Source organism: Oncorhynchus kisutch, linkage group LG4 (assembly GCF_002021735.2).
Source record: "Oncorhynchus kisutch isolate 150728-3 linkage group LG4, Okis_V2, whole genome shotgun sequence".
In the NCBI taxonomy this organism is placed as follows: domain Eukaryota; kingdom Metazoa; phylum Chordata; class Actinopteri; order Salmoniformes; family Salmonidae; genus Oncorhynchus; species Oncorhynchus kisutch.
The window spans coordinates 60049557-60076807 of record NC_034177.2 but is presented as its reverse complement, the minus strand read 5'-3'; the positions used below and the strand labels follow the sequence as shown (position 1 = coordinate 60076807).

Genomic DNA, 27251 nt, shown 5'->3' with positions numbered 1-27251 from the left:
TCTAAATCTTCTACATTTTCTGCTCTTGCTGTCAGTGAGTTTTCTTTTAGTATAATTGGAAGAAAAGAAAAAACATGGTGCAAAAACGTATTTGTTAGAGTGCTACCCCATTTCTTTCCTTTTATTCCAGTCATAGTTTGGTTTATGGGAATTTTTCTGTGGTGAAAATGTACGCTATAGAACGTGCACTATAGGAGCGAAACCAAGCCAGAATGTCAGTTCCCCACATCAACAAATGTTACTTCAATGTTACTTGCAATGTTTTGGAGATAAAAGCTCAGCTGTGCACTACTCTTGGGTCAATGAGGACCTTTTCCCATAGGCAGTAGTTTGCATGTGTAGGAGTTGATACACTGTCCTCAGAGTATCAGCATATTGTGGTAACACACAATGTATTACCTACATTTGATGTTCCATCGACATGTTTTGCTTAGCTATAGGAATTGTTTTGAAACATACATTCTTTTTTATATGGACTCCAGTTTTACCAGTGTATTTAGATATTTTACTGTATTCATATTATGTACATGTACTGTTATAGGTAATCCTAGTCACAAAATCGTACTCAAAAACACCAGAATGATATAAATGTGCTTCTCTCTCAAAGACCGAGGTACTCATTGTATTGTACTTAATTGGTTTATTGCCATGTACAGCATGAAAGACCAAGCCCAATGTCTACAGTATGTATGTCTATTGCTAGGGTCCTCTACTGCATGGATGCTACAACAACCTTTCCCTGCACTGGCACTGTCCCTGATCCTTCAGTCAGTCAAGGGTCACATTTCCAACCCATTGCACGGGCACATTCCAATTTGCTTTGGTGGAAGGACAAGGAGACATTGATTGAAATTGTGTCCCCGGGGCATTTAGCGCTCTTTTTTTTCTTCTCTCACATGGGTCTTGACAAATAATTTTCCAGTGGTCGGTGATGCATGCTGTGTTTGACCGATCATTTACAACAACGAAGAATAGCACGACTGAGCTGAGCTCTTTTTAAGCCTCTTTCTCGCTTTCTCTTTGACCAGGCATGATAGCGATAGATGTAGAAATGGCTCAGCGTTGGGATTGCTTTGGCAGTGGCATTTTGACCCTTTGGTGTTCTATTTGTTGGATGAATTTAGGGACCCTCTCTTTATGTATAGGGCCATTATGATCACGCCGATTGCATGGACAGCATGCCAATTTGATTGAACAAGCAAGGCAAGTCTTTTAAAATAGAACACACCCCTTAATATAACACATCAGCAGGTATTTTATAGCCTAGTTGTCAAAATCAGTGACCAGGAAGTGCTGTTGCTGTGACCAAGCGAGCATGAAACCTGAGAAGTGGTAAATGAAGAGAAAATGCCAAGCGGAGGCAGAGCAGTTATTGCTTATGGTGTCGAACACAGACAATGTCTATACGTTGGCTACAATACAGATAATCTATCACTCAAATGTATTTATAAAGCCCTATTTTACATCAACTGTCATGCAGTAACCCGGTCGAGACCGCAAAGAGCAAGCAGAAGCAGAGGCAAATTGGCTAGGAAAAACTCCAGAGGGAAGAAACCTACAGGTTACTTTAACATATAAGAACACGTCAAATAATAACAGTATAATAACGTAACAGTATATGTTTGGAACTGGCATTTCATGTAAGTGGCCTGATGTTGAGGAAGACATGAAAATAGATCTGCTGCTGCATGACCTGTCCTCTGTTCACTTCCTAATGTCCCAGTCACTCCCAGAGGAATTCTTCAACTGAATTTGTAGTCGCAGCTAGGTTAGCTAACCCCTAAGGAGATGTTATATTAGATTTATTGTTGACTGATTAACATGGGACATTGCATTCGGTTCTTGTCATCTCTGAGGCTAATTGGATTACGTTATGAGGGGAATTGATTACTATGTTACTACATTAGTCTACCTGAGGTTCTTCTATGTGCGTCAAGCAAAGAAATTGTTACAAAGAAAAACATCCCCTTACTCTGACTAACAAAATGTTGAATTCAATTGCAACGCTATCACATAAAGAGGCCACAGAAAGCAGTTCCACAACACAAAAGCATGACGAATGTTCATTAATTAAATTAGCCCCGTGGACACAACACATTGGGTCTCAATCCACTATGCAGTAACTCAAATGCCAAACATTGATGGAACCAAAAACATCAGTTTGAGGTTGGCCTATCCTTATTACTAGTATGTTGCTAGATAGCGAGATGAAGCTTGTTAGTGCTTTTTGATGAATGATCCAAGCTCATCACTAAGCTAAGGACCCTGTAACTGAACACCTCCCTCTGCAACTGGATCCTGGACTTCCTGACGGGCCACCCCCCAGGTGGTGAGGGTAGGCCACAACACATCCGCCACACTGACCCTCAACACCCTCAGGGTTGCATGCTTAGTCCCCTCCTCTACCCCCTGTTCATCCACGACTGCGTGGCAGCACATGACTCCAACACCATCATTAAGTTTGCAGACGACACTACAGTGGTAGGCCTGATCACCAACGAAGATGAGACGGCCTATAGGGAGGAGGTCAGAGACCTGGCAGTGTGGTGCCAGGACAACAACTTCTCCCTTAACGTCAACAAGACAAAGGAGATGATCCTCCAGGACACCTACACCACCCGATGTCACAGGAAGGCCAAAAAGATCATCAAGGACAACAACCACCCGAGCCACTGCCTGTTCACCCCCGCTACCATACAGAATGCGAGGTCAGTACAGGGGCATCAAAGCTGGGACCGAGAGACTGAAAAACAGCTTCTATCTCAAGGCCATCAGACTGATAAATAACCATCACTAGCACATTAGACGCTGCTTCCCTATATACATCGACTTGAAATCACTGGTCACTTTAATAATGGAACACTAGTCACTTTAATAGTGTTTACATATTTTGCATATGTATATACTGTCTTCTATCCTACTCTACTGTATCTTAGTCTATGCCGCTCTGACATTGCTCATCCCAAATATTGATACATTCTTAATTCCATTCCTTTACTTTAAATTGTGCTTATTGTTAGATATGACTTGTTAGATATTACTGCACTGTTGTCGCTAGAAACACAAGCATTTCCCTACACCCGCAATAACATCTGCTAAACACGTGTATGTGACAAATACAATTTGATTGGATTTGATTGTGGACTACAGGAAATGGAGGTCCGAGCACGCCCCAATTCACATCGACAGGGTTGTAGTGGAACAGGTTAAGAGTTTCAAGTTCCTCGGTGTCCAAGGACCTGTCATGATCCAAACACACCAATACAGTCGTAAAGAGGGCACGCTAATGCCTCTTCCCCCTTAGGAAGCTGAAAAGATTTCGAATGGACCCTCAGATCCTCAAAAAGTTCTACAGCTGCAGCCATTGCGAGCATCTTGATTGGCTGCATCACCGCTTGGTATGACAACTGCTTGGCATCCGATCGCAAGGCGCTACAGAGGGTAGTGCGTACAGCCCAGTACATCACCGGGGTCAAGCTCCCTGCCATCCAGGACCTGTATACCAGGTGGTGTTAGAGGAAGGCCCTAAAAATTGTCAAAGACTTCAGCCACCCAAGTCATAGACTGTTCTCGCTGCAACAGTACGGCAAGTCTGGAACCAAAAGGCTCCTGAACAGCTTCTACCCCCCAAGCTACTGAACAGTTAATCAAATGGCTACCCGGATAATTTGAATTGACCCCCCCCCCCCCCCCCTTTTTTTTGTGCACTGATTCTCTTGCGCTGATTCTATGCACACTCACTGGACTCTACCCGCACACTCACACATACACACGCACTACATCTGTTCACACACAAAACACACACCAACATGCATATTGATGCCACATAGACACACTTTCAAACTCTTTCACAATCTTGACATACGCTGTTTCTACTCTGTTTATTAACTCTACTGATTGCCTAGTCACTTTTAACCCTACCTACATGTACATATGACCTTAATTACCTCAACTGCCTCGTACCCCTGCACATTGACTCGGTAGCGGTACTACTTGTATATAGCCTCGTTATTGTGTTAATATTTCCTTTTTATTTAGCAAAGTTGTCTTACTTTTTAACTTTGCATTGTTGGGAAAGGGTTCGTAAGTAAGCTTTTCACAGTAAAGTCTACACCTGTTGTATTCAGCATGTGACAAATACAATTTAATTTGATTAATAACGCCGACAAAAATCTGGACATGACAGTATCATGTAGCAATTCTGTGTATTGCCAATGCAAACTAAGAACATTATAATCAATAATAACTTTCATCAATTGAGTTATTGCTTGATTTGCAGCCTTTTAGTTAATTGGATCTTGTATAGAGTCTTCCGTAATTATTCTCATTACTGTTTTATTTTTGGAAACAGAGTGATCGTGACAGCGTTCAGATTTAGATTGATTTATATTCTCACATTGGTGTTTTCGATACCTACTCTGCGTGGAATAATGGGTTATACACAAGCAGAGCATGTGCGTGATGATTATGACCCATATGACTCGATAACAGACTTTCAGATTCCACAGTTGTAGTTTTTTTTGTTGACAAAAACACATAGTAGTATAAGTCAATGAGCCCTACTTTACGTGCTTGGAATTAACTGTGCGTGTTTTTCTCTAGCTCATCAGTTAAAACAATGAGCATGAACATGTTGATTAGTATTGCTATTGATTAGCCCGCTGCCATATACTTGACTTTTCCGATGGGCCATTACTGGGGGACAGATGCATTGAATGAATGTTGACCTTGGTAGAAAGGGCACGGGCTTTGCTCTTGTCACAGTCACACAACTCATTGCCCAGACACAAGACCACTACTAGATGCACATCTTTTCGGACCCGGATTCAAATAGTTTTTGAAATCTTTCAAATACTTTAGCTGTGCTTCAATGACATTGCCTGGCACTATGGGACCAATAGAATAGTCTCAAAACGGCAAACCCCCTCCAATCTGGCACTCCAGGCAGGCTCAAGCAAACGCTCAAAATACTATTTGAACCCGGGTCTGTGTCTGTCACTCCTGAGACAGATTAGTAAACAGAGAATTGTTGGAGCTGGGGCTCTTTCTCTAGTGTAGCACATGAGCTCATAGATGGTAAATCTCTCCGGTGATGTGCGTCGTGAGCTAATTGAGTTTCTGTCTTTGTCCTGGCCAGCTGAGAGTCAGAGGACGTCCCCAGGCTGTCTGTTTGTCAAACTGCTCCAATCCTAAACATCCTTCTTATCTGTCACCGGCGGTCTGAGTATGCAGACATGTTTCAAGTTGTTTGTTTATGTCCTGCGACAGATGATTGTCTCTATCTAGGCTTCGGTTAAAGGAGGAGACAAGACAAACCAATTCATTCATACCTATAGCATGTAATGGTTATTAAATCAATATAAAGAAAAAGTGACATGTCACCATAACGATAGCAGCATCGTAGTGTTCTTTAAAACCCCTCAAGGAACGACATATCAATGGATGAAAATTGCATTTTTTTTTTTTTATCGGACGGTTCTTCTAATTGATAATAATGTTGATACGTAATGCTTTGCGTTCATGGTGTACATTTTCACAAGGTGTTTAGTTCTTTGCATTTACATGGGGTAACTCACCCCATCCAGCGCAAATGTCTAGCACCCACCAGTTTCGGGGGTAATTAGATCGAAGTGTCGGTTTCTGAAAGTCGTATCTTCCCATCGTAAATCCTGGCCATGCCTTTGAGCTGAAATCAATATGTTCAGATTGCATCACGTGTTTGCGGTCATAGTCCTTGCCGTGGTTATGAGAGGTCAAAGCAGTGAGCGCATCTGCTGAAGTGACTGTCTCTAACATTGAATGTCTCCGGTTTTCAATCATCCCAGTCCTGAGTCACTCCAGTGTTAAACCTTTAACGGTATCACTGAACAAAGAAACCTATTTGCTCCCAAGCGGGTTTGATGCTTTCAATTAATTAGCTTTGATATAAACTGCTTGCTTTTCTGTTGGCTTCCGTCCTGGAAATAAATTGAATTTTAACTGATATAAACCAATTGAGTCGCCAGCATATGGTTCACCCACCATGGCCAACCTCAAGCCACAGTCAGCCCTCACTAGTGAATTATAATTTCACCTGTTTTGTTGTTTGACCGTTGATTCTTGTCAGTCCACATATGCCTCCCTTCACATCTTCTCTGAGTGTACCTCTGTTTCTTATGCCTCTGATTTAGGAGGTAAGGATCAAGAAACTCAATACTTATTTCAGATATTATTTCATGTACAATCAGCTCTTATAGTTTGTCTATTGGCCCTGATACACAATGATGTGGCTCCTTTTTGTAAACATTGCTCAAGCATTTCTGATTCACAATCTTAAGAGGATGTTCGAGCACTTTGTTTTCAGAGTGTTATCTCCACAGCCCAGGAGGTTGGTAAGGGCCTTAATTGATGAGAACTGGCTCGTGGTAATAACTGGAGCGGAGTCGGTCGGAATGGTATCAAATACATCAAACACATGGTTCCCAGGTGTTTGATGCCATTCCATTTGCACCGTTCCAGCCATTATTATGAGCCGTTCCAGCCTCCACTGCGACACAGTTATCATGTTCCCCTGTTGCCTTGGATTTCAGGGCAGGGGGACTGTTTTAGTTGTTGGATCTGAAAAAGGGAAATGTCTCCCTCTGATGGTCATTGGATGCTGCTTGGATTTGGACGCTGGATGTTGTAAGAATACGTGTCACATTTCTTGCTACGCTGTCCATGTGAACACACTGATCGGTGGAGCTTTTTTCTTAGCACCTTGATATTCTTCTGATTATGTTGCAATACAAAATCTGGCACCTCTTCACTTTCTTAATCCATGTTCAAATTGATGTCCAAATGTTGTGGATTCACCTTTACGGGTTTTTTTTTTCAAGCAGATCAAGTGTTATGAATGGCTTTCATTTGAATAGATCTTGGAGTTGATTAATGTTCCTCACTTAACTTTGAGATGTGGAGCGAAACCAAATAATCTAGCCCAAATAGCAGAATTGTATGGAGGGTAAATGCTTTTGGACAGAATTTGGCCAAGATTTTTCAGACAAGTGGACCACTGGCACTTCAGTTTGTTTTTCATCTTAGCAAAGCTTTTAATAAAAAGGGTCATAGCTTGGCTGACTGAATTTCCATCCTTCAGGAAGACTGGACACATTCTTTCCACCAATTCGACCCCCTGTCTTCCAAGCACAGCGAAATTAAATCAATGTCTGAAACCAGAGCCAAGGCCTCAACTGCACCAACAGAAATAGGAAATCTAGTTTCGCTGTCTGCTAATGACATTAGTGTGTTCCCTAAATGGCCGTCCCCACCGACGTTGGACAGGAACACAACATGGGATATAATTACAGGTCTAACACTCACATCTCAATTTTCCTGTAAAACATGCATACAGTAGCCTGCTATTGCACTTTATAGATTACCCCCCCCCCCCCCCCCCCATGATTCGTGATTCATTTCTTCCCGATATCATGTTATCCCCAGCAATTATACTTCCCAAGGTGAAACCAAGGAGAAACGGAAACCACATCCTTATGGACCATGTGAGAAACTCATTCATGCTTACGTGTAATTTGAGCCCCTCTTTTCAATTTCCGTTGACATAAGAATAAGATATATGCCAGTAAAACGTATATATTGTACAGATACAGTCTCATCATATAGTGTAGCCTCATCATTTTACATGTACGGTGGCGTAATTGAAATAGGCCTATCAGGGAAGAGATTTCTGATAGTTGATGATGTTGTATGTGCAGGCACACCCTCAAGTTAGGCAGTTTAAAAAAAAGTGTAATAGGATTGTGAAATTCACTGACATTGTAGGCATAAAAGCTGCATTCAGTGGATATGTGTCCCATGGTACAGTCACCTCCAAAATGATTGGCATACTTGATAAAGATGAGGAAAAAAGACAGTGATTTACCCAATAAATTACTGGGAGTTAATATACAGAGTGTGCGACTCTCTTTATTCTTTATAGATGACAAAAAAGACAGTATAAAATAAATAATTCAAATACTGAGATATAATGTATGCAAATGTTTTTGTTACAAAAATAGTATTTCATACTAATACAATTTCTCGGAGAAAGATATTTTGCTTAAGGAGTTAAGGAGTAATACGTGTCTCAAAAAGACACGTATCAACATTTTTGGCACCCCTGATTTCAATACTTTGTGAGGATAACGGCACTGAGCGTTTTTCGATCATGTTTTATGAGATTGGAGAACACATTGGGAGGAATCTTAGACCATTCCTCCATACAGAATCTTTCCAGATCCTTGATATCCTTCGGGGTCTGCGTTTATGGACCGCCCTCTTCAATTCAAACCACATGTTTTCAATGGAAACCTGGACTCAGGGGTCGACGTAACACAGTACACGTAAATTAGGTCCGCTCCATTTAGTATGATATGTTATGTTTCACATGATGTGCTTTAATTTGTGGATGTCCATCATCCATTTCGCATGATATGTTACGTCCTCCAATTCATATTAGATGCTATGAATTGCCAATATGTATGATACATTGCGAAATCAAATTTGTTGTGGCTAATAGTGATGGGAAGTTCATGTCTTTTCTGATCTTTTCGACTCTTTCAGTCAAGAGAAGGAATCTTTCGACTCATTTCGTTCATTTGAGTTAGTCATGCCCAGAGCATGAAGGACCCCTTACTGACAGGCATTGACAGGATGGTCACAGCCACACGTTCAGTGGTTGGATAGAACACATTATATATTTTAGATAGAAGCAATAGCAATGTGAAGTGACATCAATCCATATATACAGAGTATTTCATTTAGAATTTTTTTTAAACCTTTATTTATTTAGTACAAGAGTACAAGTACAACCCTTTTCATAAAAACCTTTTAAGATGGTAAGCAAGTAAACATTCACTTATTCATATTTTGTTAAAGAATTATTGGATTACAAATAAGACATTACAGTGCACTGGCTGACAGTGATAGTTAGCTCGTCATTGACATGGCTAGCTAAGCCATCAAACACTTGGTTAACTTGCCGAAATAGGCTTTATATACATTAACGGCCACATAAATATATACATAGTCACATTCTCTAACGACTTTGGAATATATGAAGCCGTTTTCAAAAGACACTTTTGTGTCTGTTATATAAAAAAAATATGTACAGAGGAAGGGAGACATGAACCTGCCCTCAGAATGTCTCTCTCAGACTGAAGAGCAGGAGGACCAACTCTTTAAATAGAGGAGACGCATTCAAAATCCACCAGTTGCTCTTTCGAGGAAAATCATGTAAAAAGGTAAGTATAAAGACAGCTTTAGCATTTTAGCTAATAGTAACTTTCAAGTCAAGTTGAAACCTAATAGTTGCAAATGAGCTAAAATACTAAAGCTGTCTATTATGTGATTCAAACACGCAAACTTTGGGTTGCTAGATGTTCGCGTTTTACGCCCAACCATCCTCCCTGACCAATCTCCCTACTTTTGTTTTTGTCTTAAGTAACCAACTGTCCTATGTAACCATGCAAAACATAATATATAATACAAATTGGAGAGGCAAAAATGAACGTTTACTATGTTGCATGTGGATTTTGCGGCCAGGCTGTCAATGGGGTTCAAGTCCGGAGACATTTCCATTGCAGAATGTACATTTTGTGGTCAATTTACCATTTCTTTGTGGATTTTGTTGTGTGTTTGGGGTCATTGTCTTGCTGGAAGATACACTTTTCAAGTTTCATCCTAATGGCAGAGGCAACCATGTTTTTTGCTTAAATTGTCCTGGTACTTGGTGGAGTTCATGATGACGTTGAACATAGCAAGGGCCCGAGGACCAGCGGCAGCCAAACAGCCTAAGAACATCATAGATCCACCAGCATATTCTAAAGTACTTACAAGGTTATTTCTGCATATGCATCCTTCTTTTGTTGCCAATACTGGTTTGCTTGGCCAAAGACCTCTATTTTTCATCTCATCTGACCATAGCACCAGGTTCCAATTCAAGTGCCAATGCCATTTAGCAAACTCCAGGCATTTACATTTGTTAGTTGTTCACAATAAAAGCTAAACCCTCCAAAGAGCCTGTTGGCATGGAGGTGGCATCTAATTGTAGATTTGGAGACTTGTTAAACCCAAGATGCCACCAATTCTCTCACTGTGGCCCTTGGATTTTTCTTTGCCTCACAAACCTTCTTCCTCACTGGGACAAGATACACTTGCGTCCTCTACCACACAAGTTTATCAATGTTTCAGTGGTTTTAAACTTTTGAGATATTGCCCTAATAAGTGACGTACATTTTTACCCATTGCCTGATTTATGAAAGTCAACAACCATTTGTTTCTTTACGTTAGTGATGGATGGATGACAAATGGATTTTTATATGCGTGTTACCTCATTTTCAGGGCTGGGTTACCAAACAAGTATGCAGGTCAAGTGCCCTGGGGCCCCCAACCCCCCAAAAAATAATCACACAAAATGACACAAAAGTTTTTTCCTATATTTTGGGGGTTGGGGGCCCTTCAGATAGTATATGAACATGCCATAAGCAATGGCAAAATGTGTAGAATAGCAGGAAATTAGCTTTAAAACTGCAACATTTTCTCTCGACTTCATGGCAAAATGTAATGAGTAGCACACGATGAGCAGCAAATGTTTCTCTCTACCTCAATTTTGACACCTATCTTTTTGATAATAGTTTGTATTACTTGTTAAATTAAATCTCTTTCTTTGAGCAATTGTATTAGTATACATATTTTGTTTTGAGCATATAATATAGCTCAGTATTTCAATTGTTTAGTTATACAGTCTTTTTTGCTTAATATTACCAAGGGTGCCAATCATTTTAGAGGTGACATGTATGTTAGCAGTAGCATATTACAATAAGCATATGACATCAGGAATCGTGGTACCTATAATTCAACCCAACTAAAATGAAACATTATCCTGACAAAACTGTTCAGTTACAGGTCTTGGCTGCATTTGGCAACAAATCTCCCTGTCTGTTTTTGGCTTACAGTGCTTACTTTTTTTCTCTCTTTAATCGAACAGCATCTCAGTTACTTGCTACAGTACTGGGAATGTCAAAGACTGTGTCTTGATATTTCAGAGTGCATTGTGGTTATTCAGACTACATTCCCAGGTATGTAAATAGTATCTGGGTGGTTTGGTGATTCCATGTGATACGAAAGCAGCTAGCCAACCATGAAAAAAGTCTATGTCTAGGGGTTCTTGGCCTGTCTAGCTGATCTCGACTCTATAACATGTCTGCATTTAATGTGAAAGTAGGAGAAAGCTAACATGCATGTGCCTAGGAAGAAAGTGAACTCACCTGGGTCCAGGATGAGCTCTGTCCTGACTCTGTAGTTGTCCAGCCCAAGCAGTTCATAAATGTTCAGTTATTGGTGACAAAAACAATAAGTAAAGCCATAACAAAAAGGTATTCAAACAAACACAGAAAGACCCCGTCAAGACCTCTCAGCACCTGCCCCAGTTGCAGCTGCCCCCTAGAGATGGGATGTGGAAGTGTGCTGTCTACCTGTGCGCCGAACCTCTAACTACCTCCATTCCTAATACATGGCCTTTCTCTTCTTTTTGCAGGGTCAGTTGGGCTCTACTTCCCCCAGAATCAGTACAAGGAGACTGTGTACGTCGGGCAGTCTGCAGGGACACCCGTGCTCCAGGTCCACGCCATGGTGGAGAGCGACTCTCAACGGCCCCACTTCTACCTGTGCTACCTGAGGCCTCCAACCTATGCCCCATGGTTCCTCCTGGACGAGACCACAGGGATACTCTCCATGAATAAGACCCTGGAGTGGAGCGACTTTGACTCTGCATGTGAGTTTAATAGAGACAGAAGGTTGTGCGCCCGTATTGTTTTCCCATTGTTGATGGAATATGTTGTGAAGTTGACCGTTCAATCTATTTACTTTGATATAGCAATTTCCAATTGTCCATTGAACAGAACCCTCCAGTGTATTTCAAACATACAGTTTATATTTAACATTGTAAAATGTGTGAGGGGAAGTTATTCAAGTTTGCTCAGCTTTCACGCTTTGTGCGTACTAATAACGTTGAGCTTCAAGGTGATAAATCATGTTCAGGGATCAGAATCTGGTTCTGACCATAATGATGAACTTAGCATTAAGATGCTTTTGGGAAACCGGAGCCCAGGATAGTAATGTAATTGCATAGAAGCCCAGAAAGTGCCCAGTCATCAAGAAATAAATGCACTGTGGGAGATTTAAATGGGGCATTGTGTTACTATTTTGGTTCTCTTACTGATCAGATAAGTTTTGGAAGCTGCCGCTGAGTGTCATTGCTGCGACCAGACCGTTGAAGAAGTTCCTCTGTGGCCTCGGCCACCCCACCGTACAAGTCAGCCTGACCTTCATCAATGACACGGCGCCACCGTGTGGCCAGACCAGACCAGAGCTGAAGAAACTGTGCTTCCCTGACAAAGACCTGAGCTCCCACATCAAGGAGAACAGGTTCCCCGGGGCCCTCCGCCAGCTCAGACAGCTCACCAGGCTTAACGTCTGCCCCAACTACACCATCTCCTACAGTGTAGAATCCGGTGAGGCTTGCTACACTCGCCTTCACCCACACTGTCTCTGTGCATCATATTATGAGAAACATCAAACACTTTGCAGGTCTCTACACTGGCATACCACGCCCCCTAGAATACTAGAATGGATATGAACATTCTTGTGATGGTCTAAAGGGCAGCCATTTTGTTCAGGGTGTTGGTCAACCATGGTTTGACAGTGATGTGATACGATATTGTGTAAAATAATGAATTTGAAGAATTTATCAGCACGGTATGTTTGTCAGCTAGCTAACCAGCCAGTTTTAAAATAATGATTCCATAACTGTTTCTAATTAACTGCCAATATGCCAACATTCCATTCAAACAATGCAGTTAATCTACAACTATACACTGGCTGAAATCAGTTGATGATAGGACGTAGACAAGTTGTAAATGCAACAAGCACTGATATTGTATCATATAAAGAAAACAAAAAAGTATTGGGACTGTGACACATTTTTTGCAATTTTGGCTCTGTACTCCTGCACTTTGGATTTGAAATGATACAATGACTATGAGGTTAAAGTGCAGACTGTCAACTTTAATTTGAGGGTATTTCCATGATATCGGGTGAACCGTTTTAGAAATTACACCACTTTTTGTACATAGTCCCCCCTATTTTAGGGGAAGAAAGTATTGGGACAAAATCACTTATATGTGTGTTAAAGTAGTCAAAAGTTTAGTATTTGGTCCCATATTCTTAGCATGCAATGATTGCATCAAGCTTGTTACTGTTAATGTGGACTACGGACAAATGCCCAGCTATCAATTTCTCGCATGGAATAGCCTTCATTTCTCAGAACAAGAATAGGCTGACGATTTTCAGAATAAAATGATTTGTTTCTGGCCATTTTGAGCCTGTAATCGAACCCACAAATGCTGATGCTCCAGATCCTCAACAAGTCTAAAGGACAGTTTTATTGCTTCTTTAACAGTTTTCACCTGTGCTAACATAATTGCAAAAGGGTTTTCTAATATCAATTAGCCTTTTAAAATTATTAACTTGGATTAGCTAACACAACGTGCCATTGGAACACAGGAGTGATGGTTGCTGATTATGGGCCTCTGTACACCTACGTAGATATTCCATTCAAAATCAGCCGTTTCCAGCAATAATAGTCATTTACAACATTAACAATGTCTACCCCACGTTCCCACTCTTATAGAATGCACAATATTAACTTCAATCTTTTTTTTTTCTCAATTTTCTTTCTCATTGCTGTTCCAGTAGCTGGGTGAATAGGAAACTACAACGTCTGGCAACATGAGACTAACATGATATGTTTACATCTCCTCTTCACGGTTTACGGTTTGGCTCTAGATGTTCCGGCCCCATTCGCTGTGAATGACAACACCACTGAGTTGGTAGTGACTGCTCCGTTGGACCGCGAGGAGAGCGAGACATACAGTCCCATGCTGATCTGCACAGTGCAGACTGACACAATGGTAGACACCTTTTTTGTTACACTGCATATCAACGTCTACGACGAGGACGACAATGCGCCGTATGTCAGTGGAACGGACACAGAGGACGTGGTACTGGAATTTGATCGCAAGCAGGTGACTTTACTTTACTTTACTACCAAGGCTGTATATCGATTTATTGCTATACATGTATCATTGATACCACTGTTGTTCTTGTGTTCTTGTGTGTTTCTCAGGGAAGTTCTTTTGGCAACTTGGTTGTCTATGATAGAGACACAACACCCAGGTATCCCAAATCCCAGAGTCAGAATAGATTTGTCGGAAATATGATGACCAATGACTCATGGATAAATGAAATGTTCACCATAGAATACTCTTTCAAAGAAGAGAAGGCCATTTTTGGCAACGTCCGAGGCACTGTTCATGAGTTCCGTGAGTAGTCCAGATGAGTTCCACAATCCCTCTAAAGACTGGTTTCCCAGACACAGAGTAAGCCTTGTCGCTTTTCAGTCCAGGACTAGCCTTAATATGTGTCTGGGAAACCAGCCTGTTAATGTGACAATATTTTGATCGATTCATTAAATAAACAGCCCCCCCCTTCTACCCTTTGTGTGGCATGTAGGGCTTGCACTGAAGAAGAATTTGTCTGTAACCGAGAATAGGACCTTCCAGCTGGATTACCTGGTCAATGACACTACATACCCCGGTCCAGAGGGAACTGTGATGCTGCACTACAATATCACCGTCTTACCTGTCCCCATTCTCTTCACCAATGTGACATACCTCTTCGCACTAACACGTAGAGCTAATGTCTACTCCCAGGTACCTATAGAGTTCACATACAGCCCTCTTTGCTTGAGAAGAGGGTCACTGCTTATGAAATGCTTATGAAGCAGACAACTATTTTAAGATAATAGTATTCCGCTGTTCAAGAGGGATGTGATGAAATGCCATTAACGCAGTCTGTGAGGTTACTTGGTTGATATTTCAGAGGTTAGCTCATCGGGGACCTATTTTTTTCCCCCCAGTAGGCTAAATGTAAGATCATGTGTCAATCTGATTAGAACTGTATCATTTTCCCTGTATGATTCGTGTTCCTTCTCTTTTCAGGTCGGTAGGATTTGTGTGGACAACAGCCTGAAGTTCCAGGGCATCAATGTCACATACCGGCTAGTAGTAGCAGAGAAGACAGGGAATGTGTCCGACGACGTACAGTCATGCTACGCTGCGATTAGCATTGCACAGAGCCTCAAAGACATGGTGGGGGTGCTATATGTGAACGACACAGAGGCGCTTCGCAGGCCAGAGTGCCAGGACCTGCAGTATGTTGTTATTGCTCAAGAGCAACAGAATCTGCTGCAGGCTAGCACTCAGATCCTCGTTGTGCTCGATAGCGATAGTAAGTACATGAGATAATAAGTTCATTCCCAGCAATACTCCAGACTGATGCTGATTTGGCAACAGTGATTACCAATGAATGGGGTGTATGGCATTCATATGTGGAAGTCATCAGTTCAGTTATTTTTCAAGGCTCATGCCTCATTGTTAGAGACCTTAGGACTAGTGTAGTAGAGACCTGTCAAATTATGTTAACTCTATCCATAGCTTTGTCCATGTCCAAGACTCTATCCATAGCTTTGTCCATGTCCAAGACTCTATCCATAGCTTTGTCCGTGTCCAAGACTCTATCCATAGCTTTGTCCGTGTCCAAGACTCTATCAATAGCTTTGTCCATGTCCAAGACTCTATCCATAGCTTTGTCCATGTCCAAGACTCTATCCATAGCTTTGTCCGTGTCCAAGACTCTGTCCATAGCTTTGTCCGTGTCCAAGACTCTATCCATAGCTTTGTCCGTGTCCAAGACTCTATCCATAGCTTTGTCCGTGTCCAAGACTCTGTCCATATCTTTGTCCGTGTCCAAGACTCTTGTGATCTTGCTTGACAATCGCATAATAGCGAAGCATACCGTGAACATGTGTTTTGTCTTCATAAAGTTTGTGTTGTGTAGTTGATAAGCAGGGCCTAGAGGACCAGCAGTTCCTCTCCTGTGCAAAGGGAAGACAGCGTGGGGATTGTGAGACCATCAGAGGCCTGGGGGCAACCACAGGGAGGTGCCAATGGAGACAGGGCTCTGCAAAAGGTACCCACGCTGTCATTGACCAAATTACCTGTCATTGACCAGATTACCTGTCATTGACCAGGTAATCCAGCTGGAAGGTCCTATTCTCAGTTACAGACAAATTCTTCTTCAGTGCAAGCCCTATATGCCACATATTGTGTTTAATGGAAACAGGAAATTATGCTATTATATTTTTCCTTTATCTTTCAGGAATATCAGAAAGCTATTCCACCTGCTCCCCTGACCTCCGCACGTGCCCTGATGGCTTTTGTGATGCAGTTGAAAGCAAAGACGCATCAATATGTCCTCAGGATTGTACAAGTGAGAAATGTCCTAAATCCTTTACGGCCATTTATATTTGGCTACCTTATTGATGTTCTTTATTTTTTGATGGTATTTCAAGAGTTTTTTTTATTGTTGAGTTCAATAGATGTACATGTGTTTGTGTCTCTCAGTTGAACCCGTTATAGGTGGTCATGAGAAGGGCATCATGTCTGGCATTAGAGCTGGCCATGGAACCTGCTACTGCTACTCTGAAAAATGTTTCTGTGAGAAGGATGATATAGAGGGTGAGTTGTATCATTTCAAATCCTTTTTGTTCTACGTGTATTGACCCATACCCCCCCCCCCCCCCCCCCCCAATAGGTAACAAAACAGCATTCCAAATGGAGATGTTTCAAGATATGATACTGTATGTCAATCAAAGGTGAAATTACATTTAGCCCGTGTTGTCAAAGGATGGTTTCCATTGTGTTTTTTGTTCACTGTCTCCTTCTACCCTGTCTGATGCAGAGGCCATGTGTGACGAGGTCTGCAAGACCATCATTGCCACTGCCGTGCTGCTCTCCTTCATCGTCTCCATTCTCCTGTCCTCCTACTTCATCCATCGTTACCACAAGAACTCCCCCAAGCCGCCCATCACCTCGGCTGAGATGACCTTCCGGCGGCCCGCACAATCCTACCCAATCAGCTACTCCGCTAACAACATGCGCCGTGGCTCGTTGGACTCCATGGAGAACCAAGTAGCCATTGACACCTTCAAAATACCTGTAAGGCCTTTCCTGAAAATGTTTGGAAAGTTTCCGGAATTTTGCAAACCCAGCTATACTAAATTGCCTTTTGAATGATCATGAGACCTGCAAATATATGTTGTATCAATAGAGACGTTTTAAAAAAAATGTGTTGCTTAATTGTTTTAACAGGAGGATCCCAAATGGGAATTTCCACGCAAAAACCTGGTGCTGGGCAAAACGTTAGGAGAAGGGGAGTTTGGGAAGGTTGTCAAGGCGACTGCATTCCGGCTGAAAGGAAAGGCTGGTTACACCACAGTAGCTGTGAAAATGCTTAAAGGTAATGCTAACCGGACAAAGAGCAGACAACAGGAACAGTTATTGTAAGACTCATGCAGTGAGTGAGTCCCTAGGTGTCTGTATACTGAATATACAGTGGAAGTAGATTTTATGATGTGAATTTTGGCCAGCCCATGATAGATATAAGGTGCAGGCAGTTCTGCTACCCTAGGCAAGACAAAATAAAATGCTCCCTCTTATCCTTGCAAGGTAGAATGGTAGCCTATAGTATACAGTGTCAGCTCGCAATTCATTTTCATTTTTTATCCGGTATGAGAAACACTCCAAACAGCCTACCCAACATCTCGGAGGTGTCTGCATGGTCCTAAAGCACACCGTTGCCTCGTTTTGTATCACATTCCAATGATAAAACTGGGGGGGGGGACATAAATCCAATTTCAGAATGTGGGGAGGACAGGGTAGCCTAGTGGTTAGAGTGTTGGACTAGTAACCGGAAGGTTGCAAGTTCAAACCCCCGAGCTGACAAGGGACATTCTGCCCCTGAACAGACAGTTAACCCGCTGTTCCTAGGCCGTCATTGAAAATAAGAATTTGTTCTTAACTGACTTGCCTAGTTAAATAAAGTTGTACAATTTAAACATTTTTTTTTTAAATCCCCAGTGAAAGTTGCGCCCTTGCCCATCCATATGGTACAGTTTGTCAGTCCTGATTCCTGAATAAGACCTAAAACAGATCACTTTGGCTACTCAAACTCTGAATATAAACTACCCAAGATGATTAAATCCTGCAAGTTTATTAAATACCACCCTCGTCAGTGTGTCCCCCTAGGTGGCCACCTAGGCAGGCCTATAAGGTGATCTATTTTATGAAAGTATTTCATGAATCTCTCTTTTATTTTTGCAACAGACCACGCCTCACATAGTGAACTGCGGGACCTCCTGTCAGAATTCACCTTACTGAAGCAAGTCAACCATCCGCACGTCATCAAGATGTACGGAGCCTGCAGCCAGGATGGTAAGGCTTCATGCCGATCCACTCCGAGCACCGTTTGAGGGTATCAATATTGTTGATTGACTGTACCGTCAACAATGGAGATGTGTGATACATGAGAATCTTTTCTTCAGATCTTGTCCTTTATGGTAGCAGTGCCTCAGATACCCTGACTGACCAAATTATGCTCAAAGTCATCAGGAGATTGTGGTATATTAAATTGTGGACCCACTTGATCATATTAATGAAAACATGATGTCCTTGCAATGCTTAACCTTCCGGTGTTATACCTGGTATATGTGACGCATATTTCATTCAATCCTGCCAGATACTGTAAGCCTAAGTGTGTGTTCTAAAGTGTTGTGTCTTTCCGTCTAGGTCCAATGTATCTGATTGTAGAATATGCCAAATATGGGTCACTGCGCAACTTCCTGCGTGAGAGCCGAAAGGTGGGACCCAGCTACATGTCAGGCAACGATGCCAACCGCAACTCGAGCTACCTGGAGAATCCAGATGAGAGGGCACTCACCATGGGCGACCTGATCTCTTTCACCTGGCAGATCTCCAGGGGCATGCAGTACCTGGCTGAAATGAAGGTGCCTATCTAGCAATTACCGCTTTCAAAATATTCACCATGTGGCAAATCTTAACTTCCACTTAAGTCAAATTTCTCTCAGTCTCCCATTGCATGACTCGGTGAAAATTTGACTGAAGTGGAAGTAAGGATTTGCCTTTAGTATACCTTACCTTCAAAATTATTGGCACCCTTGATAAATACTTTATGAGCCAAAAAGACTGTATAAAGTAAATAATACAAATACTAAACTATATTGTATGCTCTAAAAACATAAATATTTATACTAATACAATTGTTTAGAGAAAGAGATTTTGTTTTACATGTAATAATTGTTTATCTCAAAATTATAGGTATCAAAATTATAGGCACCCCTAAAGATTATGATCTATAAAATCAAACAAAATTATACTCCTCTCACCATTACCAATTTCAAGGGAGATTAGCTTGTCTTGGGGGGTATGATCTTTGTGCCTCTGTAACTTTCTCACTCATCATTATTCACGATTAATTTAGGATTATCTGTCATCATGGTAGTATCCACATTTATGTAGAAGTGTTCAGAAACATTTGATTCTTATTTACAATAAAAAGTGACTCCAAAATGACACAATACATGATTTATCAGGAATCTCTAATAATCAAACACAACTAAAACAAACTGCTTGATGTACTCAATGCGTGCCAGGAATATGGGACCAAATATTACATTTGGTTTGATTTTATTGATAAGAATCTTCCCAGTTAACAACAAATGTTCATACAACTTTAGAGAACGTTCCCTTAAGAGTCTCATTAGGTCATTAACTAATGTTTTCATAGGAATATTTCAGTGATGTCACTGTTTCAAAGAGCCCATTCCCTTAACCCTTTACACTAGTAGGAATAGGTTTATATGGATAGGGTTACATTTGAATGTTTCTATGAAATGCATAAGCGTAGTAGCAATTGAAAGGGAACAGTTTGGAGATTGAGGAAAAATTATTAGACCAAAGTTGAGGACACAGCAGTTCACCTAACATAAGACTTAATCTAAACATTACACTGTTGATTTTATGTGCATTTCACATTTACTATACTTTTCGCCGCGTTTGTTGATAACGAAATCTGAAAATACAATGTAGAAAATAGTTTAAAAGAAGAAAAACCATGGAATGAGTAGGTGTGTCCAAACTTTTGACTGGTACTGTACATGATTCCATTGTGCATTTTCATTTATACAGTCATTATTATTCACCTGGGATTTGAATTTATCCTCTTGGTTCATGGCATTCTGATCTTCCTGTTTTGGGTTTGTTCTTTGTTCTGGGTAAAGTTCTGGTTATTGTTCTCCTAACTCTAATGCCAAAACATGCTAAAGATAAAATAAATATTACTTGTTAAACAAAATTGCATTAGTATAAAGTAACATACATTTCACCGTTTTTGGAGCATATAAATTGCTCAGTATTTATTTATTTTTACAGTTGATATTTTTGGTCAATTCATCAAGGCTACCAACATTTTTGAAACCCACTGTATGTATGAATTCCATGCTAAACCTAGCTCAATGTCAATGTGACTCCATATTTTGGAAAGAACGGAGCTTGAATTGACTTTTGTCCTCCAATAGCTTGTTCACAGGGACCTCGCTGCAAGAAATGTCCTAGTTGCGGAGGGCCGTAAGATGAAGATTTCAGACTTTGGTTTGTCCCGGGACGTGTATGAGGAAGACTCATATGTGAAGAGGAGCAAGGTAGGGAACCTAAATGTCAAATACCCAAGTACTTTTAAAAATGACTCAATTTGATTGTTTTCTGAAATTGTCAATTAGTTTGTTATCGATTGTAGTAAGGATTTCTTTCACAGAACTGAGATCACAATGTCCATTCTCTTATTCTTTTGCCTCTCTTTTCAGGGTCGAATCCCAGTGAAATGGATGGCAATAGAATCCTTGTTTGATCACATTTACACAACACAAAGTGACGTGTGAGTACCTTGCGCAAACAACTTAAAACACCTGTGATACATATCCATAATCAACAATATTTGCATGATCAAAAAATATACTAAATTGCACAACTGAATGCATTCGACCGAAATGTGTCTTCCACATTTAACCCAAACCCTCTGAATCAGACAGGTGCTGGGGGCTGCCTTAATTAACGTCATTGGCACCCAGGGAGCAGTTGTTGGGGGTTAATTGCCTTGCTCAACGGCAGAGTGGAAGATTTATCCACCTTGCCAGCTCAGTGACTTGAACCAGCTACCTTTCGGTTACTGGCCCAATCCCCTTAACCGCTAGGCTACCTACCGCCTCGGATAAACTATACAGCAAACAGTTACTGTTTCACCCAAGCATTAGACTGTGGTGCTATTAATGCGGTGTCCTCTGTCTCCTGCCAGCTGGTCCTTTGGTGTGCTGTTGTGGGAGATTGTGACACTGGGTGGAAACCCGTATCCAGGCATCGCCCCTGAACGCCTCTTTAACCTCCTCAAGACTGGCTACAGGATGGAGAAACCAGAAAACTGTACTGAGGAAATGTACGTGTGCCACTTTACTTTACCCCAGCGTCATTGTAACCACAGTAAAACTCACTGTTACTCTATTACACTGTGATGGTAATGACATCCATGACATGACAAGCCGGCAGCAAACCCACATTTATTCATTCTAATGATCTACTGTAAATTGCAGGTGAACCATCCCGTTCATTTCTTTTCACGGTGAATCGTGTGTTACGTGTTGTTGCTTCTGACCATTAAGTGTTGTATGAATGTGTTTCTGCAGGTATAATCTGATGCTTCGATGCTGGAAACAGGAGTCAAACAAAAGGCCCATATTCATAGACATCAGCAAAGAACTGGAGAAGATGATGGTGAAAAACCGGGTAGGATCAAGCAAAAACAACCAACACTCTTTCTCTGTCTAATGCGGTCGTTACACTGCTCACTGGTATTTACAGTACGCAACGTCATAAATGGAGTAAACCGCAAATGGCCAGTCTCGTGTCCAGCAATAAGTATAACCAATGTCAGGTGACCATCCCCAAAATATGGCCCTGGGCAACATTTGCAAAACATATAATTACAATAGATAGCAGTTGGTCTTGTGTTGAGGTAAAGAGGCCAAATATAGTGCCATTTTTAGGATGCCAAATACAGTGCAAAAATATGATTCATATGTTTAGGATTTGAAACAGAGTATTTTTAATACTTTTTATCTCACACAAAAGTAGGAAATGTATTGCTCTAATATATTCGGTTTCCTATCAGATGTTTGTCATTGGATCTCTTATGCCAGTTAGCTACAATCTTAACCATAGGGGAGGTTAAGTTAGGTCATATCTGCATGGTAGGATATGACTGTATTATGACAGCATTAGCAGTATGCTCCACCTTCCTGTCGTTAGTGATTAGCCTAATCAGGTGTTCCTCTCCTGTTATCAGGATTACCTGGACCTGGCAGCGTCTACGCCAGCCGACGCCCTACTGTACGACGACGCCCTCTCCGAAGAGGACACACCCCTAGTGGACAGCAATAATGCCCCTCTCCCTCGAACCATTCCCTCCACATGGATTGAAAACAAGCTCTATGGTAGAATTTCCCATGCATTTACTCGATTTTAGTGGCAGGACACATAAGCTCTGTTTTTGACATGCTGTGATTGGCTTCCTGTAGTGTGTGACTGTGATCTAGGCATGCTTCATGAAAAAGACTCCCATTTCTTAGGAAATGAGAGTCAGTGGGAAAGGAGAATCTTGTGTCTGATGATCACTATTTGGACCTGCTTCTGATGTACATTCAACCTGACCAAAATATTGACACATTTGTAAATAGTAAACATTTCCATAATTCCCTTATATGACATATAGTAATCCACATTCAATCCTACGTATTGATTTTATATTAGGAAACATACGTTTTGGACGACATAAACATTTTCAAAACACATTCCAACACCCTCAATTTTGTATTAATTTGGAAAATACTGTTCAAAAACAGTTTAACATTTGAAACAGGGCCTTGCTGAATCAATCATTATCTATTACATTTGGATTCCAGACTGTCTTAAGTTATCTGAATTGTTTGTGTGTATATAGGCTACCTATTAAGCATAATGTAAGCGTACAGTAAGTCTTTTGAAATTAACTTTTGGCTAACATTGATAAACAATACTTTGTAAAAGTATTTTCATACCAAATTCCCAAACAAATCCTATAGATCCTAAGCACTTCCAGTTGATAGTTCATAAAAGTATTTAGCAATAAGATGGCTGCCAGTGACTTAGTTACCATGAACAAACAGTGACTTAGTTACCATGAACAAACAGTGACTTGGTGACCATGGTGTCCTGTTACAGTGACGCAATTCTTGTATCTGCTTTATGTGGACATCAGTTATCAATGGTGCGTGAGCCAAGGATAACATTTAGAGGTCATGACATACATTACCAATAATATAACGATAATTGTTGCTATTTGTCTTTTGAATCTTATTTAATCAATCCAGTTTATTTTCTCGGTTAAACTATACAAGAACCATGGACACCATTATTGTCTGTGAAGTGATTTCTGCATAGGATTCTAAATGTATAGCCTTCTCATGGTCCTATGTCAAACAACCGTCTATAATTCACTTCTGAAAAAATGCATTCTGTCCAAAATTTGAGGGAGCCTTTACTGTCTGCACTCTTTTTCTTTACTCGGTGCAGAAAAATGATATGTTCTCGTTTTTAGGCATGTCATACCCGAACTGGCCTGAGAAGAGCCCCGTACTGCTCAACAGACTTGATGCCACTAACCCAGTCTTTACAAGATATGCCAATGATAGCGTTTATGCAAACTGGATGGCTTTGCCTTCACCCGCAAAAATTGTGGAGAAGATTGATAGTTAAAAGCAAAAACCATTGTCGAAAATAAAGATTTCTAATGGGGTAGATGTGTATATTTATATAAAACTGTACATATACAATCTAAAGTTGGTGCCCTTTCATTTCTGTTGCACGGGGTATTCCAAGTTAAAACTGGGGGATTTCAAAAGTGCATTTGCTGAAAAATGGCTGGAATTACATAGACCGTGTTTCAAGCAGCTCTTCGGTATGTTAATCATTACCTCAAAGTCATGTTGGCCAAGTATCATTGCATGACCGTGTACCAGGTTGTATGTCAATGTTAATGTCTTTCAAGTGCCTGTGCCGCTTCTACGATAGCCTCCAATTAGTAGTGTACGACTGTGAAGATGTTGTTTCCAGACCAGAAATTAAAGGGGACTTCTTTACCGTCACCTGTCCTATAATGGTAGACCTGTGAGGTTAAGATGGACAAAGAGTGGACACTGAGTTCATCCAGAAAAACAGCAAAGTTTCTACTTCATATGATCATGTTCTTTGAAATGTAAAAGCCACTTTTGTCTTTCCACTTTAATAGAATGTGGGCATGTTCGGTGTCAAAGCTGCAGCTCACCATTTGATTCCTCGTAATGGCAATCTTTGTGCAACAGTTAGCTAGGATTTTTTTAAACAAATGAGTGCTATCAATTGTTGTTTTATCATTACGTGATTATGTTGCAATCAATAAAAAGTTCAAATGTGTGCGATCTATTTATATGCTAGGCTCCCTCTTCTCTCTTTCTTTCATCAGATGTGATAATGTAAAAAATAATGGACGCTTACGTTGTGAATAAAACCTTATTTATCTGAAGCAGTCAGAAAACATGACTTGCTGCCCAGTACTAGAGGTTATAGTATCCGTTCATGAGAGAGGAGCATGCTGGATTTCTGGATAAAAGGGAGGATGTAAATGATGCGTTGACTGCACCATTTACCATAGCAGAGGTGGAAAAGGGCAATAGGTAAGGCTGGGTTAACTTCACCTGGGAAAGATAAGATGTGCTATATGTTATGTTGGACCATCTTAGTGATGAGGCACTGGATAAGGTATTGGTGTTGTACAACACAGTGTGGGAGGAGGGGAAACTACCAGGCAGCTGGAAGGAGGCAGTGGTACCAATCCGGAAGCCAGGGAAGAACCCAACGAGGCCAACAAGCTATCGGCCAATAGCTTTAAAATCACATGTATGTAAGATTATGGAACGTATGATTACGGAGAGGGTAACGCACTTCCTAGAGAGCAGGGGGCTAGTATCGCCACATCAGAGTGGGCTCAGGAAGGGAAGGGGAACTATGGACCCAGGTCAGGAAGACTCAGGTGAACAAGGAGACTGTTATAGCTGTCTTTTTTGATGAGGAGAAGGCGTATGATATGATGTGGAAGGAGGGATTATTAATCAAGCTTGATATTATGGGGGTAGGAGGAAGAACGTACAACTGAATAAAGGATTTCCTGTTTGGTAGATCTATCCAGGTGAGGATGGGAAAGTCACTATCAGGCAGCTACCTGGTGGATAATGGTACACCACATGGGAGCGTGATTAGTCCTCTGTTGTTCTCAGTCATGACCAATAATGTTTACTCTCAGGTACAGCCAGATATTGGGAGGTCGATATTTGCAGATGATGGGGCCTTAAGTGTGCCATACATAGTCAGGAAGGTACAGGAAGCAATTGATGAGGTAGAGTGGTGGGCATTAATGTGGGATTCAGGTTCTTTGTAGAGAAAACTCAGACAGAGTTCTCTACCAGGAGGAAGGTGGGAGATGAGGTATGCTTGAGGTTATATGGGAGAAACGTGGAGATGGTGGGGTCCTTCAGGTTCCTTGGGATATATTTTGACACTTGACTGACCTGGGCAGAACACATTGAGAGAGTGGTGGGAAAGTGTAAGAAGGTGCTAAATGTGATGCGCTGTCTGACGGGGAAGGAGTGGGGGGAGCTGGGTGTTCCTCATTGAGGACCATGTATGTTGCATTGATCCGATCTGTAATAGACTATGGCAGTAAAGGGTATGGTTCGGCAGCCCGAATGTCATTGGAAAGGCTAGATGTCATACAGGGGCAAGGGCTCAGAATATGTAGTGGGGCGTTTCAGACCTCTCCAGTGGCTGCTCTACAGTTGGAGATGCTGGTATATGCCATTGCAGATTAGGAGACGGCAGCTGGCAATTAATTATTGGGTCAACCTACAGGGACATGGGGTGTCTCATCTTACCAAAGGGATTTTAGAGGCATGCTGTGAACATGAGCGAAGACAGAACACAAGCTTTGGGTGGGTAATGCCCAGGCAAAGGAGATGGGACTGTATGGAAGGGAGTTTAGTCCAACAGTAGATATTCCTGTAAATACACCATGGCTACTCCCACCTCCAGTAGTTGATCTAGAAGTGTTGGAGAGACTACAGAAAGATAGGGAGGGTGTTGATCCATCTGATTTGTTTAAGAGAAGTCTTGATACTGTGTATCAGGATTGTGTGGCCATTTACACAGATGGATCAAAAGATCCAAGGACAGGACGTACTGGGTCAGCATTTGTAGTGCAGGAATGTGGAGTGGAAGTCAGAAAACGTGTTACAGTTCATCTGGCTGTATATATGGCGGAGCTGATGGCCATACTGTTGGCCATCAGTGGGTGGAGGAAGTCAAGCCAGACAGAAGTAGTTATTTGCTCTGATTCATGTGCAGTGTTGATGAGTCTCCAGTCCTTTAGTTCACGTAGCAGACAAGACCTGCTTTATGAGGTGCTACAAACCCATGGCAGGATTAGACAGATGGGTATACAGATACAATTTATTTGGGTCCCAGCCCTTGTGTTGGTGGAGGGGAACGAGGCAGTTGATGTACTGGCTAAACAAGCACTTGGTAGTGGGGATGTTGATGTTGTAGTTTCAATGAGCAAGGCAGAGGCAAAAAGCCTGTTATGGACAGTGATGGTGCAGAGATGGCAGGAGCAGTGTAATAGAGAGACTAAGAGCAGGCATTTACTTCATGTTCAGAGGAAAGTTGTGGATGGGAGGATGGCAGGAAGGGATAGAAGAGAGGAGGCTATTTTTGCAAGATTAAGGGTGGGACACAGCCAGTTGAATAAGTCTGTCAATGTGATAGGAAAGCATCCAACGGGGAAGTGTGATTATTGCCAGGAAACAGAGACCGTGGAGCATGTATTGCTGCAGTGTGGGCAGTATCAGAGGAAAGAGAGAGGCTGAGATCTAGTATGAGGGAGAAGTGGATACAGGAATTTAGTTTAAAGAGTATATTGAGTAGAACTTCATTAGATATAGTCTCAAATGTTTTGTTATATTTTTTAAGAGCAACGGGGCTGGCAGGTACGATTTAATTTATTCCTGTCTATGGCGCTCCAGTACCGTAGGTGGCGGTAATGCACCATAACGTTGGATGTCAACCGCCGATAAACCCCAC

General features: G+C 41.4%; 1 protein-coding gene across 2 annotated transcripts in view; it reads left to right on the top strand.

The window, feature by feature from the left end:
• Positions 1-24542, top strand: part of ret (ret proto-oncogene receptor tyrosine kinase) — a 29438-nt gene extending 4896 nt beyond the window's left edge. Inside the window, exons 2-20 of one of the 2 annotated variants that reach the window (XM_020481475.2) lie at positions 11555-11791; positions 12243-12530; positions 13864-14102; positions 14204-14399; positions 14590-14789; positions 15078-15366; positions 15976-16107; positions 16297-16407; positions 16542-16655; positions 16879-17135; positions 17289-17436; positions 18303-18410; positions 18765-18982; positions 20573-20695; positions 20858-20928; positions 21346-21483; positions 21731-21830; positions 22390-22537; positions 23680-24542. In XM_020481475.2, coding sequence (XP_020337064.1) covers positions 11555-11791; positions 12243-12530; positions 13864-14102; positions 14204-14399; positions 14590-14789; positions 15078-15366; positions 15976-16107; positions 16297-16407; positions 16542-16655; positions 16879-17135; positions 17289-17436; positions 18303-18410; positions 18765-18982; positions 20573-20695; positions 20858-20928; positions 21346-21483; positions 21731-21830; positions 22390-22537; positions 23680-23837 — 3275 coding nt within the window. In that variant the 3' untranslated portion in view covers positions 23838-24542. Of the gene's footprint in view, positions 1-11554; positions 11792-12242; positions 12531-13863; positions 14103-14203; positions 14400-14589; positions 14790-15077; positions 15367-15975; positions 16108-16296; positions 16408-16541; positions 16656-16878; positions 17136-17288; positions 17437-18302; positions 18411-18764; positions 18983-20572; positions 20696-20857; positions 20929-21345; positions 21484-21730; positions 21831-22389 lie in introns of both variants that reach the window. The other variant, XM_031823339.1, reaches the window with a different exon arrangement.
• The last annotated feature ends 2709 nt before the right edge of the window (positions 24543-27251 follow it).